Here is a 22,366-nt window from a genome sequence, read left to right as displayed (position 1 = left end):
TGTTTGCCAATAATTACATCTATAATGGGAGAACAAATCAATGTGCACAGCCCCTGGCCAAATATCTCATTGTTGATGGAGTTCATCTCTCATTGGCAGTTATAAGGAAGAAAGAGAACTTTTTTTTTCAACAGTAGGTTGTTATGAGCAATAGGGTCATAATCCAACTCATAAGGACTGCAAGGGAGTGGACACTCCTGTTTCTCAATCTGTGCACTCTTCCTTGGAGGAATATTCATAGGTAGCAGAGACCAGTCAAAGCAGATAAATTAACATTGGTTTATTTACACTGACCAGATACGAGATCAGAGGAAGAAGAATGGGTTCTCAAATATATGTGCCTATACTTACATTTATTTATTTAAATTATTTTTTAAAATTGCACTTTTATTTGTTTCCTCTTTAGATTCCAGGTGGATTTTCACAGTAACTCCTTTGGAGCAGTCTGTATACCAACTTCTGCGACTCTTAAAATGTTACTGCTGGGGGAGGGGCCAAGTTAACAATGTATGCATTTTAGTTCGTCCTCCAGAACAACTACTAAATAACCAGAAACACTACAGAACAGCTCCTGGAGCCACGTCAGGGACACACAGCGTACCCCAGTCTGCACCAGCTGGACTGGCTGCGAGCCTCAGCAGAACTGTGAGTTCCCCAAGCTGCGGCAGCTGGCACCCGGCGCCCTTCCCCCCAGGCGGCTTCTCAGAGGGAAAGGAAAGAGACTCTAACAGCAGTAGGGGTTGAGTCCAACCAATCACCAATTTGGCATTAATTAACAAATTCTGACTACTAAAAATAGGCCCCTAGCTCAGGCGAACCTGGTCAAGGCGGAGGTCACTTATTGGGCTAACGCAAAAAGAGGAAAGGGGAGGAAATGGAGGTTTTTGTGGCTGTGTTTCTACAGAGACTTGGCTGCCTCTGGATTCAGTGGAGGGACTACTCCAGCTGCAACTGCCCCAGGGATAGGCAGAAACGGACTGCTTTCAGGGCTGTCTCCCACCTGTGCCTTCCCCAGGGGAGGGGTGAAGCCCAACTCAGGTGGAATCCCTCCCTCAAGGAATTCAGATCCCAGGGCTTGGCAATTTGAAGCCATTTAAACCAGCCTACAACCTCTCCTCTGTCTCCACCACACCCCTAGCAGGGAGAGTCTTCCAAAGATAAAAGTGTGGCAACATCTTTTGCTGGTGGGACCTGCAGGCAGACAAGCACCACATACTGGGCAGGATAAGAAAAACAGAGCCCAGAGTCTTCACAGGAAAGTCTTTTACCTGCTGGGTCTCACCCTCAGGGAAAACTGAAGCAAGCGACTCCTTCCCCCTAATAGGAGGCCAGTTTAGTCCGGGAAAACCCAGCTGGAGTCTATAATACCTACGTAGACCCTCCTAAGGGTGGGGAGGGAAAAGGCACCATACAAGCAGGACAAGAAACAAGAAAACAAGAGCTGAAAAATTATCCTCTGTTAAACAAAACCTAAGCTAGAGGTCCAGAAAAAGCTGAACAGAAGGTCAAAGAACAGATAGGCAACAAACTCATCTAGCAAGAAAACCCTAGGTAGGATAAGTGAAAGCAATCTCCAGAATAAACTGATTTAGGTAATTAAATGTCTAGATGCCAGCAAAAAATAACACATCACACCAGGAAAATTGAAGATATGGCCCAGTCAAAGGAACAAACCAATAGTTCAAATGAGATACAGGAGCTGAAATAATTAATTCAGAATATATGAACAGACATGGGAAACCTCCAAAACCAAATCAATGAATTGAGGAAGGATATGAAGAAGGCAAGGAATGAACAAAGAGAAGAAATGGAAAAAACAAATCACACTACTTATGGGAATGAAAGGTACAGTAGAAGAGATGAAAAAAAAACAATGGAAACCTACAATGGTAGATTTCAAGAGACAGAGATTAGGAATAGTGAACTGGAGGACGGAACATCTGAAATCCAACAGGAAACAGAAACTACTGGGGAAAAAATTGGAAAATATGAGCAGGGACTCAGGGAATTGAATGATAATATGAAGCGCACAAATATACGTGTTGTGGGTGTCCCAGAAGGAGAAGAGAAGGGAAAAGGAGGAGAAAAACTAATGGAAGAAATTATCACTGAAAATTTCCCAACTCTTATGAAAGACCTAAAATTACAGATCCAAAAAGTGCAGCACACCCCAAAGAGAATAGATCCAAATAGATGTTCTCCAAGACACTTACTGGTCAGAATGTCAGAGGTCAAAGAGATAGAGAGGATCTTGAAAGCAGCAAGAGAAAAGCAATCCATCACATACGAGGGAAACCCAATAAGACTATGTGTAGATTTCTCAGCAGAAACCATGGAGGCGAGAAGACAGTGGGATGATATATTTAAATTACTAAAAGAGAAAAACTACCAACCAAGACTTCTATATCCAACAAAATTGTCCTTCAAAAATGAGGGAGAAATTAAAACATTTTCCGACAAAAAATCACTGAGAGAATTTGTGACAAAGAGACCAGCTCTGCAAGAAATGCTAAAGGGAGCACTAGAGACAGATATGAAAAGACAGAAGAGAGAGGTGTGGAGAAGAGTGTAGAAAGAAGGAAAATTAGATATGACATATAAAATACGAAAGGCAAGATGGTAGAGGAAAGTACTACCCAAACAATAAGAACACTAAATGTTAATGGATTGAACTCCCCAATCAAAAGACGTAGACTGGCAGAATGGATTAACAAAAAGGATCCTTCTATATACTGTCTACAGGAAACACATCTTAGACCCAAAGATAAACATAGGTTGAAAGTAAAAGGTTGGGAAAAGATATTTCATGCAAATAACAACCAGAAAAGAGCAGGAATAGCTATACTAATACCCAACAAATTAGACTTCAAATGTAAAACAGTTAAAGAGACAAAGAAGGATACTATGTACTACTAAAAGGAACAATTCAACATGAACACATAACAATCATAAATATTTATGCACCGAACCAGAATGCCCCAAAATACTTGAGGCAAACACTGCAAACACTGAAAAGGTAAATAGACACATCTACCATAATAGTTGGAGACTTCAATTCCCCACCCTCATCAATGGACAGAACATCTAGACAGAGGATCAATTAGGAAACAGAGAATTTGAATATTGCAATAAATGAGCTAGACTTAACAGGCATTTATAGGACATTACACCCCACAACAGCAGGATACACCTTTTTCTCATGTGCTCATGGATCATTCTCAAAGATAGACCATATGCTGGGTCATAAAGCAAGTCTCTACAAATTTAAAAAGATTGAAATCATACACAACACTTTCTCAGATCATAAAGGAATGAAGTTGGAAATCAATAATGGGCAGAGTGCCAGAAAATTCACAAATACGTGGAGGCTCAACAACACACTCTTAAACAACCAGTGGGTCAAGGAAGAAATTACAAGAGAAATCAGTAAATATCCTAAGGCAAATGAAAATGAAAACACAACATATCAAAACTTATGGGATGCAGCAAAGGCAGTGCTAAGAGGGAAATTTTTTGCCCTAAAGGCCTATATTAAAAAAGAAGAAAGGGCAAAAATCCAGGAATTAACTGTCCACTTGGAAGAACTGGAGAAAGAACAGCAAACTAACCCCAAAGCAAGCAAAAGGAAAGAAATAACAAAGATTAGAGCAGAAATAAGTGAAATTGAGAACATTAAAAAAATTGAGAAAATCAATAAAATGAGAAGTTGGTTCTATGAGAAAATCAATAAGATTGATGGGCCCTTAGCAAGATTGACAAAAAGAAGAAGAGAGAGGATGCAAATAAATAAGATCAGAAATGGAAGAGGAGACATAACCACTGACCTCACAGAAATAAAGGAGGTAATAACAGGATACTATGAACAACTTTATGCTAATAAATACAACTATGTAGATGAAATGGACAGCTTCCTAGAAAGGCATAAACAATCAACTTTGACTCAAGAAGAAATAGATGACCTCAACAAACCAATCACAAGTAAAGAAATTGAATCAGTCATTTAAAAGCTTCCCAAAAAGAAAAGTCCAGGACTAGATGGCTTCACATGTTAATTCTACCAAACATTCCAGAAAGAATTAGTACCAACCCTGCTCAAACTCTTCAAAAATGTTGAAGTGGAGGGAAAGCTACCTAATACGTTCTATGAAGCTAACATCACCAAAACCAGGCAACGATATCACAAAAAAAGAAAACTACTGACCAGTCTCTCTAATGAATATAGATGCAAAAATCCTCAACAAAATTCTAGCAAATCGAATCCAGCAACACATTAAAAGAATTATACATCATGACCAAGTAGGATTCATCCCAGGTGTGCAAGGATGGTTCAACATAAGAAAATCAATTAATGTAATACACCATATCAACAGATCAAAGCAGAAAAATCACATGATCATCTCAATTGATACAGAGAAGGCATTTGACAAGATTCAACATCCTTTCCTGTTGAAAACACTTCAAAGGATAGAAATACAAGGGAACTTCCTTAAAATGATAAAGGGAATATATGAAAAACCCACAGCTAATATCATCCTCAATGGGGAAAAACTGAACACTTTACCCCTAAGATCAGGAACAAGACAAGGATGTCCACTATCACCACTGTTATTCAACATTGTGTTGGAAGTTCTAGCCAAGCAATTAGACAAGAAAAAGAAATACAAGGCATCAAAATTGGAAAGGAGGAAGTAAAACTATCACTGTTTGCAGATGATATGATACTATATGTTGAAAACCCTGAAAAATTCACAGCAAAACTACTAGAGCTAATAAACGAGTACAGCAAAGTGGCAGGGTACAAGATCAACATTCAAAAATCTGTAATGTTTCTATACACTAGTAATGAACAAGCTGAGGGGGAAATCAAGAAACGAATTCCATTTACAATTGCAACTAAAAGAATAAAATACTTAGGAATAAATTTAACTAAAGAGACAAAAGACCTATACAAAGAAAACTACAAGAAACTGTTAAAAGAAATCACAGAAGACCTAAATAGATGGAAGGGCATTCTGTGTTCATGGATCGGAAGACTAACTATAGTTAAGATGTCAATTCTGCCTAAATTGATTTACAGATTCAATGCAATACCAATCAAAATCCCAACAACTTACTTTTCATAAATAGAAAAACCAATAAGCAAATTTATCTGGAAGGACAGGGTGCCCCGAATTGCTAAAAGTATCTTGAAGAAAAAAAACGAAGCTGGAGGTTTCACGCTGCCTGACTTTAAGGCATATTTTGAAGCCACAGTGGTCAAAACAGCATGGTACTGGCATAAAGATAGATATATTGACCAATGGAATCGAACAGAGTGCTCAGATATAGACCCTCTCATCTATGGACATTTGATCTTTGATAAGGCAGTCAAGCCAACTCACCTGGGACAGAATAGTCTCTTTAATAAATGGTGCCTAGAGAACTGGATATCCATATGCAAAAGAATGAAAGAGGACCCATATCTCACACCCTATACAAAAGTTAACTCAAAATGGATCAAAGATCTAAACATTATGTCTAAGACCATAAAACAGTTAGACCATTAGAGTAAAATGTAGGGAGATATCTTATAAATCTTATAGTTGGAGGTGATTTTATAGACCTTACACCTAAAGCAAGAGCACTGGAGAAAGAAAGAAATAAATGGGAACTCCTCAAAATTAAATACTTTTGTGCATCAAAGAACTTCATCAATAAAGTAAAAAGACAGCCTACACAATGAGAGGCAATATTTGGAAATGACATATCAGATAAAGGTCTAGTATCCAGAATTTATAAAGAGATTGTTCAACTCAACAACAAAAAGCCAATCCAATTACAAAATGGAAAAAAGGCTTGAACAGACACTTCTCAGTAGAGGAAATACAAATGGCCAAAAGGCACATGAAGAGATGCTCAATGTCCCTGGCCATTAGAGAAATGCAAATCAAAACCACAATGAGATATCATCTCACAGCCACCAGAATAGCCGTTATCAACAAAACAAAATGACAAGTGTTGGAGGGGATGTGGAGAAAGAGGCACACTTCTTCACTGTTGGTGGGAATGTAAAATGGTGCAACCACTGTGGAAGGCAGTTCGGCGGTTCCTCAAAAAGCTGCATATAGAATTGCCATATGACCCAGCAATACCATTGCTAGGTATCTACTCAGAGGACTTAAGGGCAAAGACACAAACGGACACTTGCACACCAGTGTTGATAGCAGCATTATTTACAATTGCAAAGAGATGGAAACAGCCAAAATGTCCATCAACAGATGAGTGGCTAAACAAACTGTGGTATATACATACAATGGAATAATATGCAGCTTTAAGACAGAATAAACTTATGAAGCATGTAATAACATGGATGGACCTAGAGAACATTATGCTGAGTGAGACTAGCCAAAAACTAAAGGACAAATACTGTATGGTCTCATTGATATGAACTGAGATTAGTGAATAAACTTGGAATATTTTGTTCATAACAGACACCATCAGGAGATAGAAATAGGGCAAGATATTGGATAATTGGAGCTGAAGGGATACAGACTGTGCAACAGGACTAGATACAAAAGCTCAGAAATGGACAGCACAATACTACCTAACTGTAATACAATTATGTTAAAACACTGAATGAAGCTGCATGTGAGAATGGTAGAGGGAGGAGGGCTGGGGACATAAATGAAATCAGAAAGAAAGATAGATGTTAAGGATTGAGATGGTATAATGTAGGAATGACTAGAGTGTATAATAATAGTGAAATGTACAATGTACAAATTTAAAAAATGTTTTTACATGAGGAAGAACAAAGGAATGTCATTATTGCAGGGTGCTGAAAATAGATGGTAATTAATATTTTAAAATGTCACCATATGTGTGAGACTAAAGCAAAAAATGTTTATTTGTTACAAAATTTATATTTTGACTAGTGCATTTCCTAATATAACTTATGTAGATAGTTTGATTGAACGCCATAAGTACTTGGAATCTCAGGTAGGACATGAGATTTTGTTGGTTTGTTCAGAGTGATGCCTTGATGAATCCCAGAGTGATCTGATCAGTGAGTGGAAAAGTATTTGCAAAGCCCCCTTCGGGGAATGGTGAGAATAGGGAGAAATTCAACTTCCCCAAGTTGAATTCTTGATATTCTCACAAGCAGTGTGGACAACCAAAGCTATAGGCTGAGCCCCTAGTCTTGGGGTTTGTTCATATGAAACTTAACCCCACAAAGGATAGGTCAAGTCTACTTAAAATTTAGCCCTAAGAGTCACCCCCAAGAGAGCCTCTTTTGTTGCTCAGATGTGGCCTCTCTCTCCAGCCAACACGATGAGCAGTCTCACCACCCTCCCCTTCTGTGCGTGGGGCATGGTCCTGGGGGTGTGGACCTTCCTGGCAGCGTGGGGCAGAGATCCTGGAGTGGGCTGGGACTCAGCAGCAAGGGATTGAGAAAAACCCTAGAATGAGCTGAGAATTAACATCAAGGAATTGAGAGAACCTTCTTGACCAAGGGGGAGAGGATTGAAATGAGACAAAGTGTCGATGGCTGAAAGATTCGGGGCAGGGTCAAGAGGTTATCCTGGAGGTTATTCTTACGCATTAGGTGGATATCACCTTGTTGTTCAAGGTGTGGTGGAGAGGCTGGAGGGAACTGCCTGAAAATGTAGAGCTGTGTTCCAATAGACATGTTTCTTGATGATGATTGAACAATGATATAGCTTTCACAATGTGACTCTGTGATTGTGAAAACCTTGTGTCTGATGCTCCTTTTATCTACCATATCAACAGAAGAGTAGAACATATGGAATAAAAATAAATAATAGGGGGAAAAATGTTAAAATAAATTTAGTTTGAAATGCTAATGATAAATGAAAGTGAGGGGTAAGGGGTATGGTATGTATAATCTTTTTTTCTCTCTGTTATCGTTTTATTTCTTTTTCTGTTGTCTTTTTATTTCTTTTTCTAAATCTATGCAAATGTTCTAAGAAATGATGAATATGCCACAATGTGATGATATTAAGAATTACTGATTATATATGTAGAATGGAATGATATCTTAATGTTTTGTTTGTTTGTTGTTAATTTTTTTAATTAATAAATTAAAAAAATAATTAAAAAAAATTTTACTGCTTCCATACCAAGACTACCTTATCTGGCATCCGTGTATCCATCGTGGGTCATACCTTTGACGCTAGTTCATTTTTTTCCAAGTAGAGCAAACCATGTTAGAATCTGTGATTTAACTGATGCAAAAAACAAATCTTGACTGTCCCTTTCCTTTTACAGATACCAGGTGGTGCTAAACTACCTGTTTTGTTTAATTGTCTTGCAGTTGTGTTTCTCTTATTTGGTGCATGCCTGTTTATTTAAATGATTCTTCTACTAAAAATACTATTTGGACTTGAATGTACCAGAATATTTTCTTGTCAATTTCACTTCTTACCCTCTTCAACTTTAATCATTTCATCAATTTTATGGACAGAAGACAGAGGTATTTTCTTCTAACCCCACTTTTTGATCATTTAACTTTTTTGCTATCATTTGACTATGCATAGGATTTTTTCCTTGGAGAATTTGCTGCTATCTATAATGTGTTATTGTTCTTTTTAACCAGAATCATCATATATCACAGCTTTTAGAATATGCCATTTCTTCTATTTTCCACCAATCCTACCAAATGTGGTGTATCTCCTCCTACATAAATTAGGGGGCTTTATGAGGACATTGTTGGAGCAAGTGATAGAAACCCAACTTGAGTTCCTAATACTGTCTCATTTAACCAGAATAGTGGTTGATATCCCTGATATCTCTGGCTCTCATCCTTTCTTCTCTTGGCTATCAACTTCATACTTTTAGATAATCTTCTCCTTACCACCTTGGGAGAGAAGAGGGCTGCCAGCAGTGTAGGGCTCATATTCTTCTGACCGTATTGGAAAGAGGTCTTTTTGTCACGGTTTTAATTTAAAAAACAAAACCAAAAACAAAATCCTGGGAAGGAATATAATTAATGCCAAATATGGTATTAATTGATTGCTAGATCAATTACTCTGGCCTATGATGCCAGATGCTGTGAGTGTCCTTGCTTAGGTCATGTGACCACTGCTTTCTGCACCACTCTCTGAGACCATGATTATGGGGTTGCATGGGAAGTTGATAGCTTCCTTCCAATCAAATGGCTAGTGAGATCAGTTTCCAAAAAAAGTCTGGGAAGAAGATAAGCAAGAATTCTTAGGAAAACAGAACAATAGATTTCTGATACTGTGAATGACCAGGGACAAGGAGACCTCTTATAAAGAAGTTTTTGAGAACTTCTGGTAAGATGGCAGAGCCCTGGAGGCCGGGGTTGTGCCATCTGCATGCAACAACTAGAGACACTATAGAAAAATGACAGGATGGGTGAATCCAGGTGTGATTATGGAAGGTTTGCTGCTCTGCAAATAAAGGCAGGCCAAGGAGAAGATTATCTAACAGTATGAAGTTGATAGCCAAGAGGCAGATATGGCTCAACCAAATGACCAGGTTAACTTATCTGAGGGGACTAGAATTCAGAACAACTAATTAAGGTTGTTCATAATGAGATGAAAGATATTAATAGGTTACTAGAGGAGCATAAAAAAGAATTTGAAAGAATAGATTGGAAAATATCAGACATCATAGAGATGAAAGATACTGTAGGTCAAATTAAAAATATATTAGAGACTTATAGTAGTAGATTTCAAGAGATAGAAAAAAGAATGTGCAAGTAGAAGACAGGATAAATGAACTTGAATGTTCAAAAGAACAAATGGCAAGAAAGATGGAAAAAATGCAACTCAAGTTTAGGGAAATGATAAACAATATGAACATACAAATATAAAAATTTAAGAAATGCCGGTATCTGTATCTGTAGATTTTTTCCTTGTTCACCTTAATTTTGCATTGATTTATGTAACTTACTGTACAAACACAGGCTTTTACAATAATTATGTTTTGTTTGGAATACCAAAAAATAAAGTGTACAATAAAGAGAAAAAAAATGAAAAAAAAAAAAAAGAAGCTTTTGAACAATCCAAGTGAAAGGTGTTAAGGATATGAACTAAAGCACTAGGAGCAGAGATAGAGAGGAGGTGATTTGACATTCAGAATATTTAAGTGGTAACATTCATAGAGCTATAAGCAAGGAATGAAAAATTAATTAGCTATCAAACACCAGCCAAATAAAACAATTTGCTTTGTTTGACCCTTTTGAACTTACTTGCTGCATGGTATGGGATTGTGTGTATATGTGTAGATATGCATGCACGTATGTATGTATTTGCTTATATGCCTCGTTTACATAGTTATTGTCATTTGTGTGCTTCATTTGCATAGTTGTTGCCATTTGTGTGCTTCATTTGCATAGTTGTTGCCATTTGTGTGCTTCATTTACATAATGATTGTAGTTTGTCCCATCGTCTGGACATTTTCTATTTAGCACAGAATAAAGGAAATAGGGTTATTGACTGTTGTTTAAGCTGTTAAACACAGAACATGTTTCATAGATGACTCTCTATCCTGCTGTCACACCTAAACAACTGAATATTAAAAAAATCAATATCCTTGGGCATGTAACAGCCTGGGTAGCAAGGATGGATATTGTAATGCCATATGACCTAAATAAATAGGAATTCTCAAATAGGAATTTAGCTAATATCCCATCAACTGTTCTTGGCAGAATGGCAATGTTACTTAACTATAACTTCTTTATTGGTTTATACAACTGTGAATAAAGTTATTCTATTCAAATAGTTCATACCACAGGGCTTAGTTTAATGTGGTTATAGATTTATAGCCAATATAGATTATAGATTTCTCTTTTTATTGGCTAGTACAAAGGACTTAATATTTTTCATATTTAGATCAGGATTTTTATGTAATAACCTAAAAACCTTTTCTTTATAATAATAATCCAGGCCATTTTAGGAATCTGTGAGATCAAAACTGTTTCATAACAATAATAATAATAATAGAAGGCTATATGCCTTTTTAAATGTGTTGTCATTTGCACTGATATAGCAAAAGCAATAATGGATAAAACTGATAGTACCTTAACATCAATCAAGACACTGAACTGTAATAGTAGTCATTGTATTTTTAACCAGAATCTGTTTTGGTGGGGAGGTCCAGTTTCACTTAAGAATGCCCTTGATTAAGGAGTAAAAATTATTAATTTTATTAATATTTGATTCTCAAGTACCAACCTTTTTCATATTCTATGTGATAAAATGGAAAGTATGCATAAGGTACTTGAGAATATCCTGAAATATAATACCGTCTTCAGGAAAGCACATGTTTGATTGAGTTGTGGGCTTAACTAGCTACTTTGTATGAAATATCATTTTTTCTTGAAAGAAAGACTGACAGACCAATATTATTATTCAGACAGATATTTGACAGATATTTTCTTAAAAACAAAGTAAGCCTGTTTGTTGAGCAACTCCGTACACACAGGCTTTTCCTTCAATTGGAATATTCCCTATGTGTTTTTCCATGTAAGGTTTCTCTTAAATCTGTTTAATAAGGCTGTTTTCCAATTTATTTTTTTACTTTTCCTTTATGCCCCAAATTTTATTTTTCTATTTTTTTCTTGGAAAAAATGGAGTAACTTAGCAGTTTCAATATTGAAGACTGAAATTTTAAAACATATTAAATTCTAGGTACTTTTTTTCTCTTAGAATTCAATTAGGAAAGTAAGCCTTTTGAATTGTCACAAGTGTTGATGAGAGTGTTGGTAACTGTATATATATATATTTTAATATGGAACGCTTCACGAATTTGCATGTCATCCTTGTGGAGGGGCCATGCTAATTTTCTCTGTATTGTTCCAATTTTAGTATATGTGCTGCCAAAGCGAGCGCGTAACTGTATGTTTTTGTGTGTGCTTATAGATTGAAAAAACTTTGGAGATTCTGATGTTCATCCTTTATGTACCACAGTAAAGTAACTTTCATGAATCTTATATGGGCGTCATCTGCTTCATGCTTGCCTATATGAACAAGGCAGGGAACTCTGTCTAAACGGACTATGTAGAAAACTAGGACCTTTTTGAAAGACTGGCTTTTGAATACAAATAATCTGTTAGATTGTGGTTGTATGTACTAAACTAACATATATGCAGCCACTACTGATTTATATAAAGTTTTTTGACTCCTACCTACCTTTAAGAGTCTAAAAAAGTTAAATGTTGACACTTCGTGGGGCTCTATTTTTGCTTTGACTTCATGTGGAGAGAAAGGAGGAGAGAATGGGGAAAAGCATATTTCAGTTTGTTTTCTCCTCCGTGTCAAATAGATTTTAAGAGACTAAGATACTTTAAAAATACTCAGCAGAAAATGACACTTTAAGATTCTGTTTAGCCCTGTTTTCATAGTAGAAAAGAAACAGAAGAAAATAAAGTTGCAGTTTCTTCCATAAAGGAAAAGTGCTCCTCCTCCAAGAGGGATTTTCATGACCAAATCAGCAGCCCCTGCTCTCCTCCTGTATGCAACACCTTCTAATGAGCAGTGCTGGAAAGAAACAAAGAAGCAAAACTAATACTGTTTTTGAAACAGTCTCTGTTGCTTGATTGTTATGTAATAAACTTTGATGCTGAGAGATTAAAACTTTATTGCAAAAAAAAAAACTTTATTGCAAATGTAGATACTCAAATTCTTGATCGTGAAAACAAGCTTCGAATTTCTTTCGAGCACCTTTTAAGGAATAACATCAAAACCATAAAATTTCAAGTGAGATTGTTGTGTATTGTGATTTATAGCTAAAATTAGGGACAAATATATTTTCTTTTGTTTTAATTTCAGAGTGAAATTACTGTTTGAGAAAGCTCTTCAGAGAATGTTTTAAAAATTACTGTTTCTCATTAAAGTCATGCCTTAATGATCCAACAAACTAATGTCTTGTCTCTAAGATACGCATCAAACCTTGTACACTAAAAATCCTATAAAGCCCTGGGTAGTTTTGTGTAATAAGTCATTATAGAAACAATTATTTTCCTCTGATAATGATGTAGTTTTGAGTGTTGATAAAAAAATCTATTAATCATTAACAATAACAGCAACAACAACAACAAAAAAAAAAACAAAGTAAGCCTGTCATTTGAAAGGCAACAACTTGGCGGGCCGCGGTGGCTCAGCGGGCAAGAGTGCTTGCCTGCCATGCCGGAGGACCTCAGTTCGATTCCCGGCCCCAGCCCATGTAAAAACAAACAAACAAACAAAATATAATAAAAAAATAAGAAAATGTTTAAGATGTTTCCCTTTCTTCCTCCCTTCCTTCCTTCTATCCTTCCTTCCTTCTCTGTCTTTCCTTCCCTTCCTCCCTCTCTCTAAAAAAAAAACAAAAAAAAAACAAAAAAAAAAAAGAAAGGCAACAACTTATAGTACTTGTTGCAAAGATAAAATCTGAGCTTACAGATGACATTAGAATTAGAATTTTGGAGAAATGTTTTTACTGCCTTGAGTTTGACAACTTCCCTGTACTTAAAGATGTTTCTGATGAAAATAGTGGTGATGTTAATGTAATTTTTTGATATGACACAAACATGCATGTAATTTTTTTATATGACACAAACATGCTAAGGACAAGACACATGCTAAGAAAAGACTGTGAAGGAGTCCATGCCTTTGCATAGGCTGTTCTTTAGACTTATTGTTAGACTGGCAAACCTTTGAAAGAGAGGATTTACACTAAAGTTCAATGTCTGGAAAAGGTGTTTCTTCTTAGTCTTATATTTTCTCTCTCTCTCTGTCTCTCTCTGTCTCTCTCCTTCCCTCCCTCACTCCCTCTCACACACCCACACTTGCACTCTCTCTCTCATGGTTTCTGTTTTGTTGTTGCCGTTAGCTCCTAGAAATCAGGAAAAGAATACAACCTAGGTATCTAAAAGAATAGATACCTCAGTGACTAAGTTCCAGAAATAACATTCTAAAATATTAAAATGCCCAGTGTGCAGCAAAAGATTACAAGCAAGAGAAAGGAGGAAGATGGAGTATAAGGAAGTATCAATGAGGAAGCTCAGATTTTGGGCATACCAGACAAATACTTTTAAAATTTTTTCTTAAATATGCCTAAAGAGCTAAAAGAAAACAGAAATGAATAAAAGGAAATCAGGAAAACCACAGGTGAATAAAATGAGAATATCAATAAAGATATAGAAATCATAAAAAATGTCAAATGGAAATACTGGAGCTGAAATTATAGAAAATTTCCTAGAGGGATTTAATGGTAGACTGGAGCTTGTAGAAGAAAGAATCAGTGAACTTGAAGTTAAGACCATAGAAATTATTCAGTGTGAGGAGCAGAAAGAAAAAAAGAATGAAGAAAAGTGAGCACAACCTAAGTGACCTGTGGGAAATTACCCAGCATACCAATATATGCATTATGTATGTTCCAGAGTGGGAAGAAAGATATAAAGGAGCAGAAAGGATATTTGAAGAAATAATAGCTTAACATTTCCAAATTTAATGAATGACATGAACCTACACATCCAAGAACTCAATGAACTCCAAACAGAATAAACTCAAAGAAATGTATACCAGGATACATTATAATCAAACTGTTGAATGCCAAGGAGAGAATCCAGAAAACCTCAAAAGAAAGTGAGCCTCAAAAAGATTAAGTGCCAGTTTCTCATCAGAAACCAGAAAGGCAAGAAGGCACTGGAATGAATATTTAAAGTACTGAAAGAAAATTTTGCTAACCAAGAATAATATGTATGGCAAAGCTATCTTTTAGAAATGAAGAAGCGATAAGGACATTGTCAGATAAAAGCTAAGGAAATTGGTTACCACTAAACTGGGCCTACAAGAAATGCTAAAGTAAGTTCTTCAGGTTGAAAGGACACTAGACAATAGATCAAAGCCACATGAAGAAACAAAGATCTTTGAAAAAGGTAACTAAATGGATAAAATGAATACCAGTTTTGTATTTTTAGTTTATAACTCTACTTTTTACTTCTTACAGGCTCTACAAAGCAAAAATGTAAAATGTAATGATAAATCTGTAGTTTTGGACATATGATGTATAAAGACATTATCTATGACAAGAACAACATTTAGATGGAAGAATGTGAGATATAGGAACATAGTTTGTATGTGTTATCAAAGTTAAGTTGATATAAAATCTAATGAGGGTTTCATAAAGTTATTGTTACATTAGATGAATATTTTAAACTTTTCTCAATGTGATAAATATTGATAATCTATATAAATAAAATGCTTTAGAGTCTTCAGTATTATTTGTAGAGCATAAAGGGTCCATGACACCAAAAAGTTTGATGGCCTGCATGATAAAAGCCAAATTTCTATATACAGTTCATAAGTTTCTCCATCACATGACTTCCTTCACTTCCCTAGCTCCTCTCCTGTGTCATTTCCCTTCTACCCAAATATTTAGTAATGAGAAAATATGTGACCCAGCCCCAAGACCATGCTGATTTTACATGACTATCCATTTTCACTTTCTGTCTAAAGTACTGCTTCCAAATACTTCTTAAGAAAGGCCTTTAGGTCTGGTGATACTCTTTTTCTTGAGTTCTGCTTCATTTGAAGTTAATATAATCACCTTATGTTTATTGTTTCCAATTTATATCTTATTCCACTCATTAACTTTTACTACTTTCCCAATTTTCAGTCACTTCACCTGTGTCTTTATATTTAAAATTGTTTTCTTGTAGGCAGCATATTGTTGGGTTCTCTGCGTTTTATTAAGAATTCTTACTCTATGTACATTTAAGGTAACTAACTATGATTGGTTTAAGTGTACAGTTTACTGTTTATTTTCTGTTTTTTCTCTTTGAGGCCATTCTTTGAGAACCACTGTTCAAAATATTAAAATATACATTATTGCGCAGTATACCTAGAGTCTACTTAGAGTTAATATTGTTCCACTTTATATAAAATGTAGATGCCTTTTAATTATATTGGTCCATTTACTACCTCTACTTAGCATTATGCTATACTTCCAATAATGCATTTTTAAACTGAGAAACAATGTTAAATATTTTGCTTTAAGCAGGTATATATATCTTCAAGATTAAGAGAGAGAGAAAAAAAGCCACTCAGTACCTCCAGGTAGCTGAATTTTCATCATTTTTGTAGTTACTGAAATTCGAAACCTTGAAATTATCTGTACTCTACTTTCATCTTAACACTCTTTATCCAGTTTAGTCCTGTTACATTGGTTACTTTGGTTGAAATAGCGTCTTCATTACTTCCTTCATTCTCTCCTGGTGCCATCCAAGTCAGTCAGCATTGCTAGATGATTTTAAAATCCTCTGCCATTCTTTTATGTCTTTTTCACTTCTTTGGTACAGCTTGCTTTTCACTATTACATTAGTATTCTTCCCAAAAGTCTATTTTTATCCTGTATTATCTTGCTCAGCATTTTCATTGACTATATTTGTCAGTGTTTCCTTTTGAAGAAAAATATTCTCATGAACTTCCATAAACATAATTTTTTTTTATAACTGCTACTTAAATATGTACAAAGATAAAACCAGGCTGGTGCAACGGTGGCTCAGTGGCAAGAATTCTCACCTGCTGAGCTGGAGAACCGGGTTCGATTCCCAGAGCCTACTCATTGCAAAAAAAAAAAAAGCAAATATCAACTTTTGTACATATAGCTGTTGTACTACTATAGAACTAAAAGTATAAAACCAGTAAAATTTAAGTTAATATTAATTTGACAAAAGGATATCATTTGCCAATATTATCGTTTGCCAAATTAAATTGCCAAGCTCAATATGAATATGGTACAAACTACTCTGAATTAGGCATGGTCCTGTTCTCCTATATGACTCAACCCACTGCTTTTCCTTTTTGAACTTCTGAGTACCATTTGTTTCTGCAGCATGCTTGGATATCAGTTGGCTGTCACTTTGTACAAATGTATCATTTCAGTAATACATATCCACCTCTGCCTCTTTCTCATCCCTCTGACTGCTACAATTAAAATAGCACTACTTCATCACATAAGATAGTAAATAAAAATGCATGTCCCGGCACTTATACTGCTTGGTGATTTGGAGTTACTACATGACATATAGATGATCCAGAACGCGTGTGTGTGTGTGCGTGGAGTGGGGGGGTGGGAAGGGAGAGGTAGAGAGAGATTTGAGAGACAGCAATTAAAGTGACTTGAAAAAAATTAGAAGATTTTTATATGAAATAAGTCAGAATCAGCAGATATATATATATAAATATATATAGATATATATATAAATATAGATATATATATATCTATATATATAGATATATATATAAAAATCACTTAGCTATAGGATGTAGACCAAATTCCACATGTTGGAATCCAAGGCCTTCATCAGTTTGGATTTAACCTCTTCTTTCAGCTTTTTTCTTTTCTCTCTTCCTAGCATTATGTAAATATGCTCATACTTTCCCAGATTTTTGCCTTCCCTCTTCTTTCACCCTGTCTCTCTATAAGCCCACCTATCAACAGTCTTTAAGGCTCAGTTCATGCTCAGATTTTCCTTGAAACTTCCACCCATCTTTTCAGATGTAATTTGATTTTTCTCCATCTTTGAACTCCTTTCAACTCCTTCTGTTCATTAGTGTTTCATTTTTTGTAATGCTATTTTTTGATAGATTGATTTTCACATTTCCTACCTCACTAGACTTAAGGGGACTTAAAAGCAGAAATAGCATTTTAACATTTTTTGCATTGTCTTTGGACAATTGTTGGCATTCTGGAAGCACTTACTAAATGAATTAAGTGTTTAAATGTAAAACTTAGTATTAGGGGTTTAGTTTCTTTTGCAAAAGTGTGTAATTTTCTTTTATAGAGTGCAAGCAAAATACTTCAATGTAGAAAAATTTGCATTTCTAAGAAAGTAAAATGCCTTAGAAATGTATTTTTACAGCCATTTGTTCTGCATTTTCAGGGCTGCTAGGAAAGATCCTGATGGCTATCCGAGATGCAGGTTTTGAAATCTCAGCTATGCAAATGGTAGGTAGTTTATTGAAATTTATTGAAATAAGCGTTAAAATGTTGTATTTACTGTTCTCTGTGCCCTTGTGAATTTAACCCATTAAAAATGAGACATATTTATATTTACTGAACTTGATAACCTTTTATAATAAAAAATGTTTTTGAAATCATTTTAACCGTATCTTTCACTGAAGAGAGCTAATATTAAAGTGATATACATAATTTAGGCTTATAAGTTGAGTTTTTGCAAATTCTGGTACTTTAGTTTCAAATTAAATAAGAACCAAAAAATGCGTTTGGTTCTTATAAACACAAAGTATTAGGAAGCTGAACTGTTATGTGTTTTTTTTCTTCCTGACTATAGCAGTTAATGAAGGAAGATAATGAATTCTGATCTTTTTTCTAACCTTTTACCAGTTTCTAGACTTTTCCTTAGGACCTTTGGAGTTACTGTAGTCTAGCTCCTCAGTTGGTAGGTGCACCACTTTACCTCCATTGCCCACACTTTTTCACAATTGCTCTGCTGACACTGCTGGAAAGCCTTTCATTGAAGAAACAGCACCCACTTCTTACCTTCATTCTGTATTCACTGATATATTTGATAAGAAACTGGTGCTTATAGTAATCAAACAACTTGATTTGTACACTGTTAGAAGGCCAGTGAGTTTATACTATTTTGATAATAAAATACCCATTTCGGAGCTCAAAATTTTTGTACCAATGTTATTTGTATCCTCTTTTTCTAAAGAGAAAGTGCTTCTGATATCTATGAAGTCTCAGTATGAGCTGAGATTAGGTATCAGGGAGAACCCTATGGGGCTCTGCCTATTTTGTGTCCCTGATTGTTCAGTATGTCCATAAACAAAACATAACAAATAAACAAATGAAAAGATTAGAAATGTCAGCTAATTTGTAAAGTATTCAGGGAATGCTGTAGGAACTAAGCCTACTTAAAGACTAATAATGATAGAAAGTTTAGCTTTAAAAATTAACTGGTTTGACTAATAGCAGATAATTTGATGATTTTTTTTCTTGTAGTCATATTTAGATTCTTTATGAATAAAATTTAGTTGTCAGGGTGGGCAAGGTAGCTCTGGCAGAGTCCGACCTGCCATGCTGGACACCCGGGTTCGATTCCCGGAGCCTGCCAAAGACAAAGTTAAAAAAAAAAAAATTAGTTGTCTATGACAGCAACAACGAAAATTTTAACTTAACTTTGGGCCTACAGCATAGCATGTTTATTGGTCATAGTATGTGCTCAATTAGAAAAGAAGAAGAAAAGAATGATTAATTAAACCAATGGGGGAAGCATGGGAGTATGGTAGCAAGTGCAGTCATTGATATATGGAGTCAGAAAGATCTGCTTGTGAATTCTGGGTCATCTGCTTTCTAGGTTTGTGAGCTTGGCCAAATTTTAAGTGTTCTAGTCCTATTTTCTTATTTATATCATGGAAGCATTATTATTTGCCTCAATAGATTACTCTGTGGATTAAGTAAAGTAACCATACATTAATGCCCTGTATAGTTTCCATCACAAATTCTACAGGTGTTGTGAACTTGTCAAGTACGTTTTTAGTATTCTATTATTATGTACTTAAATGATATCATTGTTATTTTGTTATATTAATAATTTATAGGAATATAGCATTAAACATTGAAAATAAATTCAACAGAATTTCCTCCCTGTGATAGTTATGTTGGTTATAAAGATAAAACCTTCCCAGTTTGAATTATGATCGGTAAAGGCAAAAATTTCTTAGTGATCTTCAATTTTCGCAAAATAAATAATAAGAGGAAAAATAAAATAGGAAGTTGGAATTCCTGAGGCTAGTTACAATTAAAAGACCCTAGAACTTAATGAAATTTTACTTCTAACTGAATTTGATTCAAGCCTTTATGAGCCTTTGTAGAGATATCATCTGAGCATATTCTGATCAAAATCCTTGTTGAAATGTAGTTGAAATTCCAGATGACTTGTGTAACCACCTAAAATGAAACAAAACAACTAGCGATGTTCATGAATACTTGTGAAGAAAAAGGTATTATTTTAAGCCCTCTTTACGAAAGCTGAAGTACTTTAATGATCTCTCTTCCTTGTGCCAATAATCAATCAATAAATGACATTACATTGTTATTTTGGTATCAAGGATGCAGTTTTATTTAGAGTTAAGCATAGGGTAATAGTTAAAAGAGTGATCAGTGGGGTCAGACTTCTTCAAATGGAATGCCAGTTTGAGAAGTTTACATAACCCCCCTGAGTCTTAGTAGCCTCCTCTGTAGAATTGAGATATTAACACTACCTATGTCATAGGGTTATTATAAGGATTAAGTGAGATGATGCATGTATTGAACCTAGAACAATGCTTGATATATTGTGTTCAATAAATTTTATCCATTTTTATTATTAGTGAACTGACCTTTAATAATACTTTTTTTCCAAAAAGCATTTCATTTATGCAAGGTTTGCAATTTAAAGTAAACATATCTGAAAGATCATAAATATTTAGTGCTAAGTTTGTTTCATTCATTTTTCTTTTGTTGGTTGACTTATGTTTGTTTGTCTAATATAGTTCAACATGGATCGGGTTAATGTTGAAGAGTTTTATGAAGTTTATAAAGGAGTGGTATCTGAATATAATGTAAGTATTAAAGTAAATGTAAAGCATTGATTCTGAAAACAAATTATGTATCTCAACTATTGAGGATTTCACTATCATTTAGAATCAATAAGTATTCTTTAAAGTATTCTTGGTTCTGCCAGTAGTCAGTTGATCATACACAGTGACTAATGAGCCTTTATTCCTGAGAACCAGAGAATCAACTTTGAAAATATTATATTGTATCACTTATGAAACAAAAATACACAGAAATCCCCCACCCCTCCCCCCCAAAAAACCCACAACTTACTAAGATGTTGACACATTTTCTGTAGAAAGAAAGAGTGCTCAAAATACTTTAGAAAAGTAACAGTAGAGTTCCTAACATTATAGGATAACTACATAGCAGTACTTTATATCAACTTTAATGACACAAGAAATGCAGATAGAATCGGCTGATAATGTGACTAATACAAACAATGTTGGTATAACCCAGAGTGTTTGGCTTTGATGTCCTTTCTTCTGTATAATCGTCTCAGTAAGATAATCAGTATACTTTCTATTTAAACCTTTTAATTGAAACCTTTTCTATTTAAACCTTAAACCTACTTCAAATAAAGACATATATATGGGTTGCTGGGGGGAGAAAAAGCTACCTTATTTCAGAGTAACGATTATTTTTGTAACTTTTAGTGATGTTTATGATTATTTATTCAGCTTAAAACAGCTTATTTAGCGTAAAGCAAATATTTCAAATCAGTTTTGGTGTGTAGCAATCTGTTAGTGGGAGAATGCACCATATGTATGAATCAGAATATATCAATATCCAGGTATCATTATGAGATTTTACCGTGTTTATGGGGTATAAAATTGTATTTAAATAGAAAAACGATTTCCTTAAAAATTTTTTTCCAAATAGAAATAAGGATGTTTTTATCCAAGTAATATTTTATTAAAGTAAATAAAATTCTTAAGAATGGCATATAATCTCTGATGCTTTTACAGTTCTTTACACATTTATAATTCTGTTTCATTCAGAGGAAGTTTAATGTTCTCTGTTCATACTCTTCAGATCCATTAATTTCTCTTTCTCTTCACTCAGTAGTGTAACTGTGTATCCTTCACTGGATAATTGGGGATACCAAGAATCAGATAACAAATCCTGAGTGTCACTTGCTATTATTTCTTAAGGGGCTTTGTATTTCTCACTGCCGTTAATGTACAGAACTCAAGTTATGTTCAAGGAAGAAGTAAGATTTTAAATGCTGCATACCACTAGATGTATTTTACTTTTAGGAGGTTTGTCTAATTCTGAAAAGTACATACCATAAAAATACTCATAAGAGGCAATATAATCTTAAGAGAAAAAAACAAGAGATTGATCTGATTTTTATGCTGCCTTTTTTGGGACAATATTTTACTCTCTTTGCCTTCAGGTTCTCACTTAACAAATAAGATATTTAAAGTCACATTAATGGTTCCATTTCATCATTCTGAATTTAAACATACATATCTTAGTCTGACAGGACTGCTATTTGACAAATAACACAGAGGCTTGACTTAAACAGCAGGAATTTGTTGTTTCACAGTTTGTGGAGACCAGAAATCTAAAATCAAGGTATTGGCAGGGTTGCTTTCTCCTGGGATCTGTAGCATTCTGGTTCTGGCTTTTCTGCCAGTAGTCAGTTGGCTTACATCACTACCTCTATCATGTGGTCATCTTTCTCTGCTGTGTCTGCTCCTCTGATTTCTGCTCACTTCTACTCCTGAATCCAATTTCTATGCTTATCTGAACTTCAGCCACATGGGATTAAGGTCCACCTTCATTC

The 22,366-nt window shown here is 35.0% G+C and overlaps 1 protein-coding gene and 1 non-coding gene across 3 annotated transcripts in view; one reads left to right on the top strand and one right to left on the bottom strand.

Annotated features, from left to right (window-relative positions):
• Positions 1 to 22,366, top strand: part of NME7 (NME/NM23 family member 7) — a 331,620-nt gene that overhangs the window by 189,555 nt on the left and 119,699 nt on the right. For both annotated transcript variants that reach the window (XM_077156907.1, XM_077156908.1), the window contains exons 8-9: positions 17,894 to 17,958; positions 20,511 to 20,579. In XM_077156907.1, coding sequence (XP_077013022.1) covers positions 17,894 to 17,958; positions 20,511 to 20,579 — 134 coding nt within the window. The remainder of the gene's footprint in view (positions 1 to 17,893; positions 17,959 to 20,510; positions 20,580 to 22,366) is intronic.
• On the bottom strand, positions 11,749 to 11,855 carry LOC143681826 (U6 spliceosomal RNA). Its single transcript, XR_013174883.1, has one exon. It is a non-coding gene; the product is annotated as a U6 spliceosomal RNA (small nuclear RNA).

This window comes from Tamandua tetradactyla, chromosome 4 (assembly GCF_023851605.1).
Source record: "Tamandua tetradactyla isolate mTamTet1 chromosome 4, mTamTet1.pri, whole genome shotgun sequence".
Taxonomy (NCBI): Eukaryota; Metazoa; Chordata; class Mammalia; order Pilosa; family Myrmecophagidae; genus Tamandua; species Tamandua tetradactyla.
This window is presented reverse-complemented; position numbering and strand designations above follow the sequence as displayed.